General features: G+C 44.1%; 2 protein-coding genes and 1 long non-coding RNA gene across 5 annotated transcripts; all 3 read left to right on the forward strand.

Annotated features, from left to right (window-relative positions):
- Positions 1-397: 397 nt before the first annotated feature.
- LOC109511226 (uncharacterized) lies at positions 398-21,824 on the forward strand. The gene is made up of 2 exons (XR_002167272.1): positions 398-445; positions 21,184-21,824. It is a non-coding gene; the product is annotated as an uncharacterized LOC109511226 (long non-coding RNA).
- Positions 2,092-13,200, forward strand: keap1b (kelch-like ECH-associated protein 1b). 2 transcript variants are annotated; one of them, XM_019862103.1, is made up of 7 exons: positions 2,092-2,179; positions 5,917-6,962; positions 8,379-8,624; positions 9,227-9,903; positions 10,230-10,435; positions 10,508-10,684; positions 11,295-13,200. In XM_019862103.1, exons 2-7 carry the CDS (start codon positions 6,657-6,659, stop codon positions 11,507-11,509), a joined length of 1,827 nt encoding a protein of 608 aa, XP_019717662.1. In that variant the 5' UTR covers positions 2,092-2,179; positions 5,917-6,656; the 3' UTR covers positions 11,510-13,200. The 2 variants fall into 2 exon arrangements, with proteins under 2 accessions (XP_019717662.1, XP_019717663.1); XM_019862104.1 differs by lacking the exon at positions 2,092-2,179 and adding an exon at positions 5,663-5,835.
- On the forward strand, positions 15,259-21,824 carry LOC109511222 (volume-regulated anion channel subunit LRRC8C). 2 transcript variants are annotated; one of them, XM_019862102.1, is made up of 4 exons: positions 15,269-15,371; positions 15,740-15,807; positions 16,217-16,375; positions 18,446-21,824. In XM_019862102.1, exons 3-4 carry the CDS (start codon positions 16,235-16,237, stop codon positions 20,732-20,734), a joined length of 2,430 nt encoding a protein of 809 aa, XP_019717661.1. In that variant the 5' UTR covers positions 15,269-15,371; positions 15,740-15,807; positions 16,217-16,234; the 3' UTR covers positions 20,735-21,824. The 2 variants fall into 2 exon arrangements, with proteins under 2 accessions (XP_019717660.1, XP_019717661.1); XM_019862101.1 differs by lacking the exon at positions 15,740-15,807 and having other exon boundaries at positions 15,259-15,371.
- Positions 21,825-21,844: the final 20 nt, after the last annotated feature.

The following is a 21,844-nucleotide window of genomic DNA, read 5'->3' on the forward strand; positions in this document are numbered from 1 at the left end:
CAAACTAAACTGACAGAGGTCACAAAGTCATATTTACAAAAGACTCAACTGCCCTCTGGAGCGATTATTCAGCAACACAATATTTATAACAGAAAACATAACACCAAACCTATCTCAGAGCAGCCTTAGAATAATTAACTGGAAAAATATGTCTGCAAGGACCCATCGTAGTCAACTGGGATCAATTGAGTGGAAGGAAAGACAGATTTGGGCAGTCAACTGAGTGAGGAATTTAAAGGAAAGGCCTTTTCAAGGCTTGTCAGATCATATCATTGCTTTGTTTCTTATCAAATTACATTTTGAAAGTTATGTGTTTAATCAGCTGCGATTGGCTGGCAAATAGTTCAGGGTGTACCACGCCTACTGCCCAAAGACAGTTGAGATGGGCTCCAGCACGCCCGCAACCCTTGTGAGGATAAACAGATTAGAAAATGGATGGATGGATGTGTTTAAAAATTGATAAAAAGATAAAATACAAGATTAGTAGGATAAAATGCCATGCTCACTCAGATCATGTCACATCGGCCTAACAGTGTGAGCTGTGATTGAAACGAACATTAGTCGCCCTGCATGCATCTACAGCAGGGGTCACCAATGTGGTGCCCGCGGGCACCAAGTAGCCCGTGAGGACCACACCAATAGCCTGCCAGTGCTAGGATTGTGATTTACTAGTAGAAATTATTTAAAAATGCAAACACGGGCAGAATTGTGAGACATCTTTAAGATGATCAGAGCCTGAAAATTAAAATCATTAAGTATTAAAAATAACACATTCTAATATTATTAAATGTAATTTGTACAAATGTTATTTCAGACGTGTATCAATTTGATAGCCCTTCACACTATCAGGACACATGAAGTAGCTCTCATTCTCAAAAAGGTTGGTGACCCCTGATCTACAGTGTTTCTTGCCACCTTGTGGTTGTAAGTAGAATAGACAGTTATGTATCCTGCCACCTTTAGGGTGGGAATTTATGCCGAAGGGCCACCAAATGACTATCAAAGTAAAACAGTTAATCATTGCATAAAAACGTATCATCTTAATTGCTCATAGACATTTTTACAGCATTCAACTGCTGATGCAAAGATACTAAACGTCAATTGTGTAAAGTTGTGGGAAACGCCACAGACAATATACATAACACAACATAGCCGAGGCGCCTGATTCAATATCTGATTCAAATGAACAGGATCGATATCAGGCTTCTGCAGAGCTTGCTGATCATTTGAATCAGGTGTGTTACAACAAGGAGAGATGGAAAACATGCGGAGTTTGACACCTGTGGTTTAATCAGCCGAACCTGGCAATCAAAAATGTCACTTTTGCTGATCACCATTCATATTCCCTGGGCACTCTGGCTAGGTTCCACAATCCTAAGAAATGCATGTTAGGTTCAGTGTAGAGGAAACTCTGAATCTGGGGTCACTAACATGGTTCTGGCAGGCACCACGTCATCCCCAGGGACCATATGAACAGCCTGCATCCCTAAGGCATTGTGATTTCCTTAAGATGTAGATTTGATAATTTGGAATGAATGAATATATATTCAAACATGGTCAAACATTGCTAATTAGTGTGAGAAATTATTTGTGTGATCTGTGATTTGGTAACAGTAATTTACAATTAAAGGTAATGTAACAGAATTTGTAATGTGAGAAGTGTTTAACTTTTACATGAATCTACATGGTTCGTGAAAATTAAATTTACCAACTGTGAATAGTTTTGGGTTTTGTTTTGGTTTTTTTTTTTGGGTGGTGACACTTCTAAATGTGCATGTACTTCTACATTCCAACATCATAATAAATAAAAAAACAATTACATTACGATACACAACCCAAGTTAATTGGCTGCTTTGGTCGAGGCTGTCATGTTGAACTTGCCCTCGTTCGTGAGTTTGACTGAGCTGGCTGTTTTCCATGACAGTACTTTCACTCTGACCCAATCCTTTGTCAATAAAAGCTTGCATCTATTAGATCCCATTGACCGTCGTTGCGTGTCAACTGAGGCCACGGCCGTTCACTCTTATTGTGAAGGGGAGAGGAGGCCCTCGTACAATGCTTAGTCATGGTGAGTTACCGCTTCCCCCACACGCACCGCCCCCCTCCCGGCGCTTCCACCCCCTCCTCCCCCCTTCTTATGTGGCGCACAGTTTATCATGGAGGAACTCGGCTACGCGACGTGAGTAATTTTCTGACAGATTTTAAACTCAAGTTTGACTTTAATGCGGCTATTACCGAAATCGAGGTGCTTATTATACCATTACAACACGACTAGTCGGACCCGATTTTGCGTGCTTGTTCTTGAAGCGATTCAATGCAGCTAGCTACCGTCTGTTGTTATTATCAGAAGGTAGCTCGTTCACTTTGATTAAACTGAACAGCGAACCTTACCCGTGTCAGTCAGGGACGAGTTCGGGGTTTTCGTAGCGCTACATTAAGGCTTCGATGAATTTAGCTTAATTTCGCTGCATCTTGATTTTCAGCGCTTTACCGCTGGTGTTTACGAGCAAATCAAGCGCCAAATGCAGCATGTGGACGCGGATGTGGATGGGAATGGCTGAATTTAAAAAAAAAAAAAAAAAAAAAAAAAAAAGAATAAAGCAGAAGCTATGAATGGTGTGTACTGTATCGAGTACGCGGCGGTCCCATTCTGTGTAAATTCATTATGTAAGAGCTGGCTTCACTTGTGGGTCATATTTTGGTACATTCAGTTTCACCGTGAAGAGTTCAGGATGAGTCACCCAGTAACTCGGTGCCAATATGCCAGTGATCAAACGTATCCCACTTTAGTGGCTTGTCCTCGTTTGACCATTTACAGTCAGCGCTTCGAACTCCCAACAGCTGCATTGTTGTGCATTTTTCAGAGGAAGCCTGTAGAGGCCATCGTGGAACTGGGCTGAGGGACACAAAGTGGGAATTATAAACTGGGTTGAACTTGGGGAATACAAATACTAAAGCTTCTCGAAATACTCCAAATTGGATCCTCCCGTCCAGCGGTGTAAAAACTATTTTTCACCACGGACCACTTTGTAGTCATGATTTCCCTCAGAGGGTCATTATGACTGTCAAAATATATAAATGTATAATCGTATTTTTATTACATATGCCTGTACAGTACATTTCCCCTCCATGTAATTCTTCTCATAGATTTTAACGAATGGACTGACATTAGAATTCATGGAAAATAGTGTCAATTATCAAGGATGGGCCTTAATGAAAGAATACTTGTGCTGTCTATATATATATATATATATATATTTTTTTTTAGTTAGAACAGGTACGTAATACAGATTTTCTGCCAAAATGAAGAGAGCAAATCAATTTAGCAAGACACATGGTAGACAGACTTTAATTGCTTTAGTCGACCATAACAAATGATGTGGCGAACGGGATCTGGCCTCTAGGCCTCATGTTTGAAAAAACATTCGAGCATTGCTACCAAATTTAGAGACCTAACCATGAACTCCTCGCCTTTTGATGACTCGTGACATAAGGCACATCATTGAAGCAGGTGTCGGCGTAATGAATGCTTTGGAGGATAATAAAAGTGCCGATTTAGAGTACTGCTTGTCGTGGGGAGGTGATTTTTTTTACGTAAAATTCAGTTTTTTTCATCTCAGTCAGGGAGAGCAAAACTTCTTGCCTTGTGGTAAATTGCAAGCTTTGCGATTTAGAAAAATTGCATTCTACTACATTGCAATGCTGATTTGTATTCAAATAATTGTTCAGCTCGGCAAAAAAAAAAAAAAGTACATTTTAGCACTCAAAACCCCATGCTGAAATCTTGAAGATATTTTATGAAGGGATCTCCCATGTGGTGCAATATTAGAATACAACTCAAACTCAATATTTGTCTCTGCCTTTGAATAATCCATTTTTTGGGTGACTTATCTGTCATTGAGGCAAATGAGCCAATTAGCTCACATATTAAGTAACATAATCGGCAAAATAGTAATTGTGCCACACGAAACTGGATCACATTATTGCCTGACGTATCAAAATGTTTGCCTCTTGACTTTTTCCTGAACAATGAATACATTTTCCATGTTGTCAGCTCATTGTGAATCACATACTAAGTGTTAAGCCGGTACCAGGAACTTGTGCAAAAACATCACAAACCGCAGCATGCCAAGCTGAACCTATATGGTCGGTGATTCCGTGACGCTGTGTTATGTGTATTTTCAGGCTGAAGAGACATGTAAGCAAAACAATACATCAGTGGCAACATGTTTCATATCACTGTGATGTGTGAATGGAACTATTTGAGTAAGACTGCATTTTGACCTGAGCAGTTTGTCAAACACCAGAGAGCAGGCAACAGCTTTCCAAAGAGGAGTCGGGTGACCTCGGGTGTAAATGCAGCAGCCAGGAGAAACATACCCGAGACAATTCGACTTCTTTAGCCTTCCTGTGGGGTACCGCATTGGCAGTTGCCCGAAGTAGTTCCCCCCAACGCCAGGTTTGAAAACACAAGCTTGTGATTCACTCTCATGCTCTGCCCGAATGAGCTCTGCGGCCAACTGACCTGTCAGGAGTGGGGATTTAAGCACATGCCTCCATATAAAGATCAGAAATCTCTTTTGGCAAGGACTTTTTTGTCGGCTCTGTCAGACAAACTCCGTTCACATTGTTCCATTTAAAAAAAAAAAATCATCTTGTTCAAGTGCTCCCGCTGTGAACCGAATCTTTGCTGGTTGAAGTCCAGCTGTGACCCAATAAAGTTCACCAGGCTTAGCACGAAGCACTGCAGTTGGGTTAAGCATATAAAATAATATTTTGACTCAAGTCGACTCGAGTCATTTTTTTGGCTCGCATTCATTATTTATTGTCATTATTTCACACCAGGAAAAATAAAAGACTGAGTCATGCTGAGTGTGACTTCATTTCAGTCACACCCAATGTTTAACTTCCAAAGTATGCGTGCACTTGTTCAGCTACCATTAAATGTATAGTTCAGCTACAACCTAAAGCTGTGTTTACACAAATATTTTATCACTCTGCTCACGACCCAAAAGTAAAAAAAAAAAAAAAAAATTAAATGCATGCATTTTTGTTTTACAAATTTAATCTCGGTTTGCCCGGTGCTTAGTAAAATAAATATGGATAAAGTTCCAGCGTCATTGGACATTGTAATATATTGCGTTCAAAATGATCATACTATCTGCGGAATTACACGTGCTCATTGCTTACGTGGTAAGATTTTTTTACCAGCTGAGATTACACAAAGAGCTTCAAAAAAAAGATTGATTGTACATACACGGACTTCTGATGACTGTATTGTGGTGATATATTTGTGATTTGTGATACTTTTTAATTCCGCTAAGTTGCAGTGTAAATTGCGTGTAGTGTTCACATTTGGGCTGTGCCAGAGTTTGCTTGCAAGGGGGGCTCAGGCCACGTCTTCAAGCAGTCACTGTCCTCGTGTTGAAAGCACCCCAAATGCATACGCGATTGAATTAGGTTTCCTGTAAGCCGCCCCTGTTACATAAAATCATTCAGCGTTACCACCTGGCACCACATCATTTATTCGTTTCGCTTTTTGATTTTATTTTTATCCTTGTTACTGAAGAGGACTGTAAAAACCCGTTTTGCTTGGTCAGAGCGCTTCGTGCTTTTTTTTTTCCCCCTGTCTCATACACGTCACCTTCAACTAATGCGCCTCAGCTATGTCGCATGTGTGAGGAGGGAGTTTATAATCTGTGCTGCGATGACTTCAGGCGGCATGGGCGTCATGATAAGAAGGAAGTGTCGATCGCACTCGGAATAACTTGCGTCGATGCACTTGTGCTGTGTCATGTCGTACGGGCAACATAAGATTGTGTTCATTGGCGTTAAGTGAGCACACACAAAGATGTATTTTGACACCGTATTAAGTGTATGGAGTATTTGAATTCACTTTCTCCCTTCTCTTTCCAGGTGTTAGTTGTTGCGGACTGCTCCCTGTTGCCCACAAGCGACTGCACTGGAAGGATTCCAAAACAAAAGCTAACAAATAGCTTCTCCCAGACTTCCATTTCAGAAAAACTGCCAAGTTATTCCTTCAACACCATTTGGGACACGAAACTTGTTTTTTTGTTTTTTTAACTTCTGTTTCTGTGAAGAGACGCGTAAATTCTTCCCCCCCCCCTATCTTTTCAGACATCCCCCCCCGATATTACTGTTTTTCAGTGTGTTGATTGAAAACTTTCCACCAAACCGGTTAAATGGGCTGTCAAGAACAACAAAACGTTGATTTTACAAACATTGGACTACATTGTCTTTTCCCATCAGAGTTAAAAAACTTGTTCGCAAAGCTGTTTTGATGGCACAAAGAGTCTAAAGTCGTTCCCGTTGAAGCTGTTGCATTTTGCTGTCATTTTTCGGCCACATTTTTCCCTCGTTGGTCAATGGAATTCTCAAGTTCAATGAGCGGTATGTTGGAACTGAGTCACGTAGCAGTTCCAAGCACCTGCGAGGTCTCAGGTAACTCCGCACTGAGTCATAAAGCTTGACACAGGTACTGAACTCAACAAAAGAGTCATTGTTTCTCCATAAATTTGACTCAAAAGTCAGCTAAACCACAGGATCCACCTAATTTCACCCGCGCTTGCCCAGTGGTGCCATGATACCGCCAAACTATTCTTGTGCGAGAGACTGAGGAGGAGACAAGGAAGGAAATGTCAGAGTGCCTGACAGAATGCAAAGCGCTGGTGACTCCGTCCACGCGCAACGGCCACCGTGTCTTCAGCTACACGCTCGAGAGCCACACGGCCGCCGCCTTCACCATCATGAACGAGCTGCGTCTGGAGCGCCAGCTCTGCGACGTGACCCTGCGCGTGCGCTACCGGGACCTGGAGGCCGTGGACTTCGTGGCTCACAAAGTGGTGCTGGCGTCATCGTCGCCCGTCTTCAGGGCCATGTTCACCAATGGCCTGAAGGAGTGCGGCATGGAATTGGTGCCCATCGAGGGCATCCACCCCAAGGTGAGACACCCCGCCCCCTAATTCACATCATGTTTGATTTGACACATGAGATGCGTTGAATAGTAAGGTCACATAGATCCATCCATTTTCAAAGCCGCTTATCCTCATAAGGGTTGCGGCGTCCTGGAACCTATCTCGTGTTCGGGCAGTAGGCTGGCCAATCGCAGGGCATACATAGCGCTGAGACTTAGGGTCAATTTAGAGTGTTCCATTAACCTGCCATGCATTTGGTAATGTGGGAGGAAAAACGGAGTACCCGGAGAAAACCCGCGCGGGCACGGGAAGAACATGCAAACTCCACACTGGAAGGCCAGAGCCGGAATCGAATCCTGCACCCCTGCACTGTTAGGCTGACGTGCAGTGACATTGTGGCCACGGGCCATTGGGCCACCATCAATGTCGAACCCTCATTATATTGCGGTACACTGCACTGAGCATTCAGACACGATACTATGCCACAGCGCAGGGTTTTGGTTGACAATGTTCCTCACCTGAATTTTTGGGGAACGTGTTGTAGTTTATACCTACCCAGTCAACAAAGACATTTGGCCCAGATTCGGCATGAAGCTGGCACAGATGGCATTGCGTCAGCACTGGCATAAGGCATGTGGGCCGAACATGGCCCAGGAGTGGCAAAGGAGGCACTGGCTTGGCTCTGGCAAACCAGATGTGGGCCAGTTGTTGGATGAAGTATGTGGCCCAGAAATCAATTTACAACTCTGGGCCATATATGGACAGCCAGTATTGTGCCACCCTTAAATGCAGTTTCAGATTTTTTTTTTTCTACACACAGACGTATGCGGATTCTAGTCATCACACACACACACACACACACACACACACACACACACACACACACACATCGTCATGAACCGAGGAACCCCCCTATCCTGTACCGTTTGTTTGTTGTCCAGGTTTACTCTACAGTGTTTACCTGAAACACTTTTGAGTTGAGATGGTTTTTAAGGGCAAATTATTCATCGACTTGGCCATCAGTAAGCCTTTCTATCCACCACATTCAACAATGGTTAACTTTGTTTTTGCATTTCTGTGACAGCGTTAAAATGTTACTGAAAGCGTAAAACGTTACCGAAAACGACGGCCGTGCAGTTTTATGGTGGCGACAGCTCAAATCTGTGGTCATCGCCGGTACCCTGCGGTGGCTTTGTGTAACAAAGGTTAATCATTGAGATGCTCACTCTCATGAGATTTGCCATCATGGTTTGAAATCCACATTTTATGTGACTCGCCTATTTCAGAACAATTTGGTGCAATTTGGTTGGCCTCCCAAACTGTATGAAATTTGACTCGTGGGGCTAACCATGATGCCTCCACCCCCCACCAAATTTAGCTTGACTTAGCGAGATGATTCCCTTTCCCAAATATGCATCATGTTCTGTCCTTGTGGTTATACAGGTGATGAACCGACTGATCGAGTTTGCCTACACAGCCAGTATCTCCGTTGGGGAAAAGTGCGTGATCCACGTGATGAACGGTGCCGTCATGTACCAGATAGATAGCGTCGTCAAGGCCTGCTGTGACTTCCTGGTCCAGCAACTCGACCCCAGTAACGCCATCGGCATCGCCAGTTTCGCTGAGCAAATCGGCTGCACGGAGCTTCACCAGAAGGCTCGGGAATACATCTACATGAACTTCAGCCAGGTACTCATCAGACAGATCGTTTTACAGGGGCACCGTGACTTGCAAATTTGATTTGTTCCATTACCGAGATTGTAAATCAATTTAATTGTTTGCCAAAGTAATCTTCCCCATTGAATTTCATTGAAATGTCATTACTCCTTTCACCGCCCACCAAAAAAAAAAAACCCAAAGGGTTTTTACTTTTATTTTTTATAAATGTTATAAATGAATAGACAATGTAAAAAATTGAATTGGTTTTGTTGAACAGTTTGCATTTTGGTATTTGTGTGTCAGTTTTTCTCGTTGAGTTAACGGCTAGAGGTACATTGCAGCTTGCCTTTTTCTTTTTTTCTTTTTTTTTTGGCGATTTATAGGTTAGTCCTATACTAAAACAAAGGCAATAAAGACTTGCAGTCTTTTCATACTCAAAATTCGAACCAAAAAGTCTAGCGTCCATCCATTTTCTATTGTGCCTATATTTCTTAAACACTGAACTTATCTTGCCACCTTTGAAATTTGAAAATTGCATTGGCATGTACGTATATACGTCACAATGTTGATTTGAAATTGATTGATTTTTGCAGCCCGAGTTCAAAGTTGGTTTCCATCATCCTCTTTTCCAGGTGGCGACACAGGAGGAGTTTTTTAACTTGTCCCACTGCCAGCTGGTGAACCTCATCAGCCGCGACGAGCTCAACGTGCGCTGCGAGTCTGAAGTCTTCCGAGCGTGCGAGGCCTGGGTGCGCTACGACCGAGAGAACCGTCGGCCGTACGTCCAGGCCTTACTCCACGCTGTCCGCTGCCATTCCCTCACCCCCAACTTCCTGAAGGCGCAGCTCCAGTCTCTCGACTGGGACCCCCAGTGTAAAGACTACCTTGCACAAATCTTCCAGGACCTCACCCTGCACAAGCCCACCAAAGTCAACTCTTGCCGAACCCCCAAGGTGCCACAGCTCATCTACACAGCCGGGGGCTACTTCCAGCAATCTCTCAGCTACCTGGAGGCATACAATCCTGGCACGGGGTCCTGGCTCAGGCTCGCAGACCTGCAGGTACCTCGCAGTGGCCTGGCAGCTTGTGTCATCAGTGGGCTTTTCTACGCGGTGGGTGGGAGAAACAACGCCCCCGATGGCAACATGGACTCCAATTCACTGGACTGCTACAACCCCATGAACAACTGCTGGTTGCCGTGTGCGCCCATGAGCGTGCCCAGAAACCGAATAGGAGTGGGAGTCATCGACTGCATGATATATGCGGTGGGTGGATCTCACGGGTGCATTCATCACAACAGTGTAGAAAGGTAAGTGAACGGTGCTCATAGAGTATGTCAGTTAAGACATAACAGACATGTATAACATTATTAATGCATGCAGAAATTGTGTAGCACGGCTCAAAATAAAGCGTGTGCGCATTTTGCATTTTGCACCTCATCCAAACACATTGTGTAGGAAAACTTCAAATCACAGATTTTTCACTGTTTCTGATCATTGCCAAAAAGAGTTACGCGAGGCAGGATAATGACTTTGACCTGCATTTGTCGCTAGCAGCTAGCGGTAGCAAGAATATGATTAATGGAGAATGATAACACAGCTAAGGTGATTAGCATGCGTTGCATCCTCTCGGTAGGTATGATCCAGAAAAGGACCAGTGGCAGCTGGTTGCCCCCATGTTGACTCGGCGTATCGGGGTGGGCGTGGCCGTCATAAACAGGCTACTGTACGCCGTGGGCGGCTTTGACGGGGCCAGCCGGCTCAGCTCATGCGAGTGCTACAACCCAGAGAGAGACGAGTGGAAGACCATGGCCTCAATGAACACCATGCGGTCGGGAGCCGGTGAGTACCAAACGCAAAGTTGGGTCTCTTCACAAAAGACCATCATTGACCAACAGTATATCTTTCTCACAGGTGTTTGCGCTCTGGGCAATCATATCTTTGTGATGGGCGGGTATGATGGCACAAACCAACTGAACACGGTGGAACGTTACAACGTGGAAACAGATACGTGGAGCTTTGCTGCCTCGATGCGGCACCGACGCAGTGCTCTGGGAGTCACTGCTTTACACGGACGCATCTATGTTTTGGGTGAGGAGCACCGCAAAGCACAGAACTACCTCTATTTTAAATACAAAATATACTTGGAAACAGTGCGAAGGGCGGCCTCGGTTCACGAAAAAAAAATTCCATTCCTTTGGCAGTGACGTAACTCGAATTTGTAATTCAAAACGCGGCATAGTAAAACCACGTAGTCGTCCAATCCCAAACTTAATTTAGCACAGTCGTAAAGTCACAATTACAGGAAATACTTCCAAGCCATCACTTTGAAACAATATAATGGAAAAACTGAGCTTGTCTTTTGTGTTGTTCAAGATGTGTGCGGTTTACAAAAACTGAAGAAAAGAAAAAAAAAAGTTTAAAAACTTTTAAAAAAAGCAATTGCTATTAACTTGGTGGAGTAGCCCATATATATGTACAAATGTAAAACAATGTATTTAATTGAGAAAATTCAGATTGATTTTTTATTGTAATGCATTGTCGAGTATCGGATCGGGACTCGGTATCGGCAGATACTTAAGATTTGGACTCAGGTGCCCCAAAAATGTGATCAGGATATCCATAGTTTTTATGTCTCCCCTCTAAGGCAAACTAAACAAACATATTCAAAAATGATTGAAAACATTGTTTGTGTTGACAGGAGGCTACGACGGCAGCACGTTCCTTGACAGCGTGGAGTGTTACGACCCCGAGAAGGACACTTGGTCGGAGGTAACACACATGACATCAGGGCGCAGCGGCGTTGGCGTGGCCGTCACCATGGAGCCCTGCCAAAAGGACCCGCCTCAGTATCCCACACCCGAGCGAGAGCGTGACGAAGCTTCACCACACAATCGGCAGTACAGCACACTGTAACCCCGCCCCCCTCCCCATTTCCCACTTCACATACACCTACACATCGATTCTGGAGCTAATACCAAATCAGTATTATAACTTGAAAGGTCTGAAGTCCACTGTCGGCAGCAGTCTAATCAATGGCGACCTTCTTTGGAACCTGACTTGTGTTCTGCCAAATCCAGCAAGACCTCAGTCCGTCTCTGTGCTCACTTCTGGCGTTCAAAGTCGGCGAACGAAGCCGAATCTTCCAGATTGGACGAAAAAGGGCTGCACGCATGCACCGGTCCATCAGGGGCTGTTTATTTCTCGCTAAAAGAGGGGGTAAACCTGTGCAAAAGGGTGATTTGAGGGCGGAATATTGTTTAAACCATCTCATAGAATTCAAAGTCACCTTTTTTTTTTTTTTTTTTGTCACTGCTTAAGTGCCAGCGTCATGCATGTTCACGTGTGTGTGTTAACATCAGTGTACTGAGGGGCAAAATCAAAGGTTCCCATGATAACGGAGGTCTCAAATTAGAAGACTTTCTCATCCCGAATCAGCAAATCCAAACTCATTTGAATTTGGTAATCAGCACTAACATAATTGTGGACAAAATGCTCCGTTAAATTAATGTCAAATTTTAGTTATTTGTCATAAATTCAGAATTGAGTTGGAATTGATGCAGAGCATCTAAAGTGGGTGTGGGAACCTTTTTCCTATTGTTGGGGAAGGGGGTCATTTGAGTTTTTGTAAGTCCTCAGAGGACCATGATCAGTATATTGTAAACATTTGATCGGACAAACGTTTATTTCTATATATTATCAGAATTTGTGGGTTAAATATTCTTGGGGCTTTTTTTTTTTTTTAACTATTCCTCAGAGGTTTTACTATGGCCCAAGCGCAGAGACCTGGGGCAATTGCTCAAGGGTCACAAAATAATAAATACAATTTTAAGTGCATATCTTCATTTGAAGACCAGGGCACCAAAACATCATTAAAAAAAAAAACATTTCTACCTTAAAGACCCTGTCCAGTAAATTCTACATACATAGAAAATGAATAGAATAAAATAACAGAATAAAGTTTAAATCCTGCAGGTAACATTTTGATGTGAGATCAGCCCCAGCGTATTGAACAGGTAAAACCTGGTCTTTAATGAAAGTGCCAAGACAAGGATTGTGAATTCATGAGGAAATTTAATACTGTAGCTTTTTAAACATCTTGGGTTAAAAATACTGATTTCTCACTACAAAGTTGACTTTTCTTCTTCCACCAGACCTCAAAAAAAAAAAAGTGACTTCTTTGTCCAAGCGCGCTAACAATTGACAACATAGGACAAATGGGAAAAAAAATGTTTGTAACAGCCGTTTAAGCTACAAAGGTTTCTACATGATGTTTTGTACAGTGATAATTCAAATAATTCTTGTACAAAATTGAAGCGCTCACCTTTTTATTTATTCGTTTGCTTTTCGTGTTCCTCTGAACTGAACATTTTTGATTGAAACAGGCTGGTGTCGTGTTTGAGCAACGAGCATGTGTTGTAGTTGCGTCGAAATGCCTGTTGAAAGGGGCCGGGGGATGTTTGTAAAGAATTCAGTTCACTTTGAAAGGGATTTTGTTGTTCATCTGTAGCTGGGTTGGAAATTTGAGTATTTAAAATCTGCTTTGTACATTTTTCCAACTGAAACCTGTATGTACAATAATTGTATAGTAAAATGTTTATTGTATTGCGGTGTCCTGTTGTTATATGGAAATGGAATTGTCACTGCACGTCACACGTAATTTCATTGAACAGTTTCAATTTGTCAGAGAAAGAAAAATGATACCAACAGAGGGAGACAAACTGTACTCGACTGTAGTGATCTGCAAACATGTACAGCATTGGTCTTGGTTATGTAGACTGCAAATTTAAAAGATTTTTTTTTCTTCTTCCACCTATTATAAGATGTCCTCAGTTTATGATGGTCTTGACGTGCGAGGTTTCAAAGTTACAAACGGTGCACAGCGAACCGATTTGTTCAGTGGCAGCGTAAAGAAATCATGGTTCGAATCTTTTTAAACTGTACTATGTAGCATTTATTCATCCTTCCAGGAGTGTTTCTAGAACTGCCTGGACACCAGGCAAGGAGAACCAGGGAAGCCCACCCCGCAAAAAAACTCCTCAATTATGAAAGAGCAAAGATATATTTTGCATTCCTCACAAAATATCACTTAAACATAAACGGCAATATGTACTGTATTTTGTGATTTACCTGGTCCATTCCAATTTGTACGGGGCCCTATGAAGGGGGATGTCTTACACTGACACATTGCCTTGTTTCAAAAGCTGTGATTTGTCGTTGATATGTGACAGTGTAACGTGTCTCTTAGGGGCCAGAGGAAATTATTTGTGCTTCAAACAGTTTTGAAACCAGTTAGTTATTTACTGAATGTAAAACAAAGTAATAATAATAATACATTGCCTGAAAAAAAATACATAAATTGAGGTTGCTAGCGAAAAATGTCCGATCCCTTTAAGTGCTTCTCTGACCTGGGAAACATCCATCCATCCATTTTCTAATCCGCTTATTCTCACGAGGGGTACGGGCATGCTGGATCCTTTCCCAGCTGACTTTTGGTAGTAGAAGGGATACAACCTGAACCAGTTGCCGGGCACACATGACCATTCACACTCACAGTCACACCAAGGGCCGATTAAGAGCAGGCGGTGCTCAACCTTTTTTGACCCAAGCTCGACCTCCCGGATCGAAACGCTACCGCACGTGCACGCATACACACACTCATGTCATGATTAGCAACAGCCATAACATGAACGAAACAAATAAAATAAAGTCGATACAAGAGCTTGTGAATTTGTAAAAAGGAATCAGCGCTTACCTTGGTCGAGACCTGAGGGAGGCATGGGACGAACTTTGTCATCGTCTTCAGTGCAACAACGTCACTATCGTAGCTCACGTGTATCATTTTAATTTGTTTTTCTCCTGGCACGTCAGGTTCCCATTCTCTGCCAGTGCCATCGGTGAATTGCAGATGAAAGAAACTTTTACTGAGAGAAATAAAAAATAAACAAGATATAAGGCAGCAGCTGTGATCGCAAACTGCAATCGCAGACTGGTGACCGCAAACAACTTCCGGTGATGCAAGTTGCGCCGCCGTAGGTTAAAGGTGACCTGCTTTGTTAAAATATATATATATATATATTTTAATACTTTTAGGGGAAAGTGAAACTGAGAGAGGTTGCTTAGGGTGTCGTGTGTACTAACGCAAAAATATTTAAATATTTATTGATAACATGCCCACAGACACATTTTTTTTTTAATCTATTTTCCTCTAGACCCTGCGATGGGTTTGGACCAGTTCGCGTGCTACCGGTCAATGCCGATCAACTGGTTGGCCACCCCTGATTTAGAGGGCTCCATTAATCGACCAGCATGTTTCTTGGAACGTGGGAGCAAACCAGAATACCCGAACAAAACCCATGCAGGCTGGGGGAGAACATTCAAACTCCATACAGGAAGACCGGAGCCCAGAATCGAACTCCGGACCTCTGCACTGTGAGGTGGGCATGCCAAGCAACCGGTCACCGTGCCGCCCTGGCAAAGATTTGTAAAAATAATACAATAAATAAAAGCACAGAACTATCCATTGGACAGTGCTTATTCTTCCTATAAACGAACAACTTCCTGTACTTTAACAACTTTAACCCTTCTCTAAAACCAACTTATTTTGAAGTGTTTGATTCCGGATAGGTTGTTCAAAGTGCCTTTATTTTTGAAGCGTCATTCCGCGTAAGCAGCATTGCTGCGCAACTTGACACCGGTGCGCTCTTCTTTTGAATCCATGAAGACAGCCTCCCGACAACCTACCTGATTCCACTGCAGGTCCTGTCGACTACGCAGGGTAAGTCCAATATTTTGGATCAGTCTGTTTTGAAGTATGCCTGTGATTGATAACAATGAATTGGGAAAAACAAATCACAGAGTCTTGGGCAGAAAGTGTCCGTTCGTCAGGTTGAACGACTTCGAGAGATGTTGGTGATTTCGCAACATTTTTTTTTTTTAGGTCGTGCACCTGAGATGGCTGTCTTAACGCCTCTTATACTCACATTACAATAGATGGACTGCATCAAACTTCTCTCTCATCATATGAGGGATTATCAATCCAGAATGTTAATGGAATAGCACAAACTGTAAAGACACATTGAGAGTGTGTGTGAAACTGGGAAATTGGTGGCTGACATATTGTTGTCAAACTGGTTGATCCACTAGGAATACACCTGATCTGATCCTGCCTCCTGGTTTTGTGTTGCACCAAACACGTGCGCGCTCTGTTCCGGGGCAATATTAATAATAATAATAAGAATCTTAATACTTATGTCATAAAATATTAATTGCAGGCAACAGTCACAATCTTAACTGTCATGGGGTGTTAAAATAAGGTAAATTCAGCTAACTAAATGAAAGAATAGAAACGAGTGCCCAATCATGCGTAGATGCCAAAGATTGGTCACCAGTCCATATTAGCGGACGGATAGGGCGCATAAACCAAAAAAAAAAAAAAAAAAAACGCTCTGGTCAGCAGGCAAAATCGGGGCACACAAAGAGGCAGTTCCTTGCATACTGCATGCACAGAGGTGCATGCTGTCCAGTATTTAGTATTCAAGCCACAAATGCATAATTTGTCACTGTGGGCCGCAGGACCTTGAAACACACGAGACGATTCTCGCTCTGGTTTCTTCCCTTCAGTGTGGACGAGCAGTCAGGATGATCCCAGTGGGAGAATTCCGAAACATCGGCATTGAGCAGAACTCCAAGTACCGCGTCCTCAAGCCGTGGTGGGATGTTTTCTCCGAGTACCTGTGTGTCGCCATGCTCATGATCGGAGTCTTTGGCTGCACCCTGCAGGTAAGCGCCGCTGAAAGTTTGACAAAACTCTGAATTGTGAGGCCGATGTGCTGCCATTAATCGATCGTAATTTAGGAAATTTCAAATCCAGTAGTATGAAAAAAGAAAGGGAGGGAGACTGTCAATTTTTCTGTTGTTCAATAAACTTCACAGATCCATTTCAAGTTTTAAAAAAGTTATTTTGTCTCTTCTACAACCCAGCCGCTAGGGAGCAGTGCCCTCCCCTGGGGGTACACTGTTCCCCGGTGCCGGTCCCAAGCCCGGAGAAATGGGGAGGGTTATGTCAGGAAGGGCATCCGGCGTAAAACTTTTGCCAAGACGGACATGCGAGTTGATAGGGCGGTTTGCAGGGACGGATGGGAGTTAATGACTCGCTGTGGCGACCCCTGAAAAGGGACGTGCCGAAAGGAGAAGAAGAAGAAGATTTTGTCTCTTCTACAAATGACCAAATTCGCACGCTTTGTGCCTGTCATCATATCTACATCATGTTAAAATAGCACACACCAGAATTCACTGTCATTTGAAAAAAATGGAATATTACATGGTAATGTATCCTCCCGTGCGGCATTATCGACTGGTCGTTTACCACGTCTGCCTCGCGGAGGTTGTGGGTTTGAATCTTCACTCCAGCTTTTGAGGAGCTTGCGTGTTTAGTTTGAGGTTCAGGTTATTTGAAGACTCTTGTCTGAATCGTCCATATGGTGTGAATGAAAGTGAGTGTTGGATGCTTGTATATCTTTACGTGCCCTGCGATTGGCTGGTGTTTCCTGCCTCTTGCTCACTTATCTGAGATCTTGCTCCACCACGACCCGAATGATAACATGCACAATAGATGGATGGATGCCTTCCCTCTGTTGACTGAAAGAGAGGAGTTGCCTGAAACTCACGGACGCGCACACACACACACACACACACACACACACACACACACACTCACAAGGGAAACACGTCTCAACTTGTCAGGTACTTACTTAAGGGATCCAGAGGTCCAACTTACTTTTCACAATTTTAATGGTACAATTCAAAACAATACCATAGTTATATTTGTATATATGGTATATTATATTTCATATTTTTCAACACTATCGTTTTTTTTTTTGTCTTTTGTGTGTGTGTGTGTGTGTGTGTGTGTGTGTGTTGTTTGAGGTACAAAGTGATCATGAGCAAAGGTACAAATCACAGTTGAATGTGACCTCCCGCGGAATGTGGAAAAACTGGATTCGATTTTCTTAATACAGTGTATTTAAGTGTAGAAAACAGCCTCACAGTGTAGAGGTGCAGGCTCTGGCATCTCTGTGTGGAGGTTGCATTTTTTTGGTCCAGGAACTGCGTGGGTTTTCTCCGGGTATTCCGGTTTCTTCCCACATTCCAAAAACATGCATGGCAGGTTCATGGCACACTCTAAATTGTCCCTAGGTCTGAATGTGAGCGCGGATGGTTGTTCGTCTTTGTGTGCCCTGAGATTAGCTGGCAACCGGTTCAGGGTGTCCCCCGCCTTCTGCCCGAAGACATCTGGGATAGGCTCCGGCACGCCCGCGACCGTCGTGAGGATAAGCGGATTAGAAAATAGATGGATGGACAGATAGAAAAAATATCTCGAACACGTCCTCATTACTTCAATTGGAAATAATTTAACTAGTTTTGATAAAGCGAGTACTTTTCCATTCGTAAATGGAAAGTCCTTATCGTAAAGTTTGGCTGCTGTGGTGGAAAGTACATCTTGTACTTCCCCATTCTTAGATTTTGGAGTCATTACGTTATAAACTTTAGAAAGATGAACTCAGGCTTTCGAAATGAATGTAGGATTCCCGCATATCTTCAGTCTTTATCGTAAACCTACATTTTGGCAAAGATAGTGTACAATGAAGCTACCACTGGCTAAGTGAACCTTCCACATACTTTCAGTGGGCTGTCTGCATAATATAAAGATCATAAAGCGTTACATGAGGTCGGCGATCAGAAAACAGCTCGATAATTGCAAGAGTGGAAACAGAATTTGGATATTGACAATTACTTTGACAGGGCCGCTCTTCCCCGTCCCCCAATAATCCTTCCGTCCTTTCTCTTCAGCTCACCCAAGACAAAATCGCTTGCCTGCCGAGTCCATTGACCAGTCCGACGCCCAGCGCCATCGACTGCAGCCACATCCGCAACTACGGCAAGAACCAGACGTGGGAGAGCCTCAATATAAAGCCAAGCCATCCCGTCATACGGGAGGTGCTCGGTCGCAAGAATGACCTGGACATCCACCAGTATGTCTTCATCAACCATTACTGCTACGAGCGCTTTGTGCACTGGTATGCGAAATACTTCCCATACCTGGTGGTGATCCACACCATGATTTTCATGGTAACCAGCAGCTTTTGGTTCAAGTTCCCCGGGACGTCCTCCAAACTGGACCTCTTTGTCACCATCCTGGGAAAATGCTTCGACTCCCCCTGGACCACCAGGGCCTTGAGTGAGGTTTCTGAGGAAAGGGGCGAGGAAAAGTTGGTCAGCTGGAGGAGAAACACCGTATCCAAAGATCCCACGGAGAGACGAGCCGACGAGGAGGAGACCACCTTGCTTCAGCGGTCCACCTCCTGCAGGTCTAATCCAGATAAGAAGACTCAAGAGTCTCAGTCGGCGCCGTCCGTGTTGGACAAAAAAGAAGGAGAGCAGGCGAAGGCCCTGTTTGAGAAAGTGAAAAAGTTCCGAACTCACGTGGAGGAGGCGGACATCTTGTACATTATGTATGTGCTGCAAACGTCCCTCAAGGTCTTCAAGTTTCTTTTAATCATCACCTACACCGCGGCACTGTCTCCAAACATTGAGATTGTGGTACGCTGTTTGGTTCCACCCGAGCTGACCGGTTTTGATATTTTCTGCTGTAACCACAACAAAGCTCACCTCTTCTCCAAACTGGCCTATTGCTACATTTGCTTTGTGGCCGTCTACGGGATTTTGTGCATCTACACGCTGTACTGGCAGTTCCACCGCCCATTGAGGATCTACTCCTTTGAGCACGTCAGGCTAGAGACGGGCATCAACGACATACCGGACGTGAAGAATGATTTTGCCTTCCTGCTCCACCTGGTGGACCAATACGACGACCTCTACGCCAAACGATTTGCTTTCTTTCTGTCCGAGGTGAGCGAGAGCCGACTCCATCAGCTCAACCTCAACTACGAGTGGACCGCCAAAAAGCTGCGCGCCCGGCTGGCTAAGAACGCCAATGACCGACAGGAGCTCCACCTGGTTCTGTTGCCGGGACTTCCCGATACGGTTTATGAGCTGCCGGAGATCGAGTCGCTGAAATTGGAGCAGGTTAAAAATGTCTCCATTTCGCCCAGCGTGGCTAAGCTCGAGAGTCTTCAGGATCTGTCGCTGATATACTGCCAGGCTAAGGTCCAGCTGCCCGCTTTAAACCACCTCAAAGAACATTTGAAGTACCTGCGCCTGAGCTTTCAAAGTCTAGATGAGGTCCCTGAATGGATGTACCACCTGCAAAGGCTGGAGGAGCTGCATCTGAACGGCCCGCTTACCAACGAAGTGGCTCGAAGTGCCACCCTGGACTCCCTTCGAGAGCTTGCAGCCCTGAGGACCCTCACCCTGCGCTCCAACCTGACGAAGATCCCGGCGAGCATCTGCGACGTCGCGCAGCAGCTGCAGCGTTTGAGCATCTACAACGAAGGCACCAAGATTCAAGGCTACAGCAGCCTGAAGAAGCTGACCAACTTAGTCTCGCTGGAGCTGGTGGGCTGCGAGTTGGAGCGTATCCCGAGCGCCGTCTTCAGCCTGAGCAACCTGCAGGAGTTGGATTTGAAAGAAAACAAGCTGACCACCGTGGAAGAGATCCTGAGCCTGCAGCACTGCCAGCGGCTGGCGACGCTGCGCCTGTGGCACAACAAGATCACCTACATCCCCGATCACATCAGCAAGCTGCACATGCTGGAGACTCTGGACGTCAGCTGGAATAAACTGCGGAAGCTGTCGCCGCGAATGTTCTACTGCACCAAGCTGAGGCACCTGGACGTCTCGCACAACCAACTCACCGCCATCCCACCCGAGGTGGGCATCCTGCAGGGCCTCCACTTCTTCTCCGCCGCATTCAACTCGTTAGAGACCCTACCGGATGAGCTGTTCTCCTGTAAAAGACTGAAGACTTTGATTCTCGGAAACAACTGTTTGTTTTACCTGAGCTCCAGGGTGGCCAACTTGGCCCAACTCATCCGACTGGAGCTCAAAGGAAACCGCCTGGACGCTTTACCTGTGGAGGTAGCCGATTGTCCTCTGTTGACAACCAGTGGGCTCGTCGCGGAGGAAAACCTGCTGGAGTTGTTACCATCGCACGCGCGCACGAGGTTGACTAGTAGCTGAGTCGATTCAAAACTAGTAGCTGAGTCGATTCAAAAGTCCAACTTGACTCATTAGGGATGGATTTACACAGCACATACATGCGCCCAATTATTTCATGGATAGCGTAGCGGCGTACACCTGATTTTTCCGTTCGAAGGTAAGGGTGTCCCATGCACACACATGGCACCATGACGCCCGAGGCTGCGGTTCGAGGATCGACTTTGTGGGTGGAGTTGTCAACTGAATGGCAATCTGCCACCTGCAAAATCTCAAATTGAAAAAGAAATTTCTGTTTTCACATGATTTGTTTGATTTTTTTTTTTTTTCACCTAGTAATATTATGACTTTGTTTCAAGAAAATGTTATCGTTATTTTCAAAACATGACAACTTTTCGACCCAAAAAGGAGGCATTTTATGAACACTAGAAAGAGCCAGCCTGCATTTTTTTTTTTTTTGTTTGTTGTGGGAGGCAATGGGATTGGGCCATCGAATTGGGTCACTTGAACCTTGAAGTGTGAATCTTGAAATGACCCGAGGGGGGTAAATAAGCTTTTTTTTAAATTTTCTGTTGATATATTATTTACGTTTTTCTTAACCACACACACACACACACACACACACACACACACACACACTATATGTACCAAGCAAGTATCATACAACTTTGTCGCTTCCAAAAGGTGAGGAAATCCATACTTTAAACTTATGTTGAAATTTGTCATTTGTAATGTAAAATATGATTATTTCTGTCCAAAAAGTGTCACGTTTGTTTCAATGTCAAATGGCCATAATATTGTGACTGGTTATTTGTTTACAGTTTGAAATGCCCCAAAAGTTGCCTCGATGTGATACAAGAGTGAAACACAGTGTTCCGATTGTTTTGTGCCTTTCTTTGCAACAGCTAAGCACAGTTTTTAACTGCGTAGGGTCTTTTGGGGGTTGAGGGGGCAATGAGTGTTTCCCACAGTGTCACATTGCCGCCTTTCAGGTGGCAAACAAGCGGAGTGGAACCGTGAAGGGAGCTTTTCTTTGCATGACATAATACACGATGTGTTCTTCTGTTCAACCGGGCAGAGCAACACCGAATTCATACTGTTCAAAAAAAAAAAATTAAAGTCAACAAACTTCCA

This window comes from Hippocampus comes, unplaced genomic scaffold, assembly GCF_001891065.2.
Source record: "Hippocampus comes isolate QL1 unplaced genomic scaffold, H_comes_QL1_v1.1 scaffold7, whole genome shotgun sequence".
Classification (NCBI taxonomy): domain Eukaryota; kingdom Metazoa; phylum Chordata; class Actinopteri; order Syngnathiformes; family Syngnathidae; genus Hippocampus; species Hippocampus comes.

Excerpts from the sequence above, each read along its gene's own strand:
- LOC109511222 (XM_019862101.1), top strand. The coding sequence starts at position 16,235 with ATGATCCCAGTGGGAGAATTCCGAAACATCGGCATTGAGCAGAACTCC. Across the intron at positions 16,376-18,445 it reads TCTTTGGCTGCACCCTGCAG|CTCACCCAAGACAAAATCGC; the intron begins GTAAGCGCCGCT and ends CTTTCTCTTCAG.
- keap1b (XM_019862103.1), top strand. The coding sequence starts at position 6,657 with ATGTCAGAGTGCCTGACAGAATGCAAAGCGCTGGTGACTCCGTCCACG. Across the intron at positions 8,625-9,226 it reads TCTACATGAACTTCAGCCAG|GTGGCGACACAGGAGGAGTT; the intron begins GTACTCATCAGA and ends CCTCTTTTCCAG. Across the intron at positions 9,904-10,229 it reads CATCACAACAGTGTAGAAAG|GTATGATCCAGAAAAGGACC; the intron begins GTAAGTGAACGG and ends TCCTCTCGGTAG.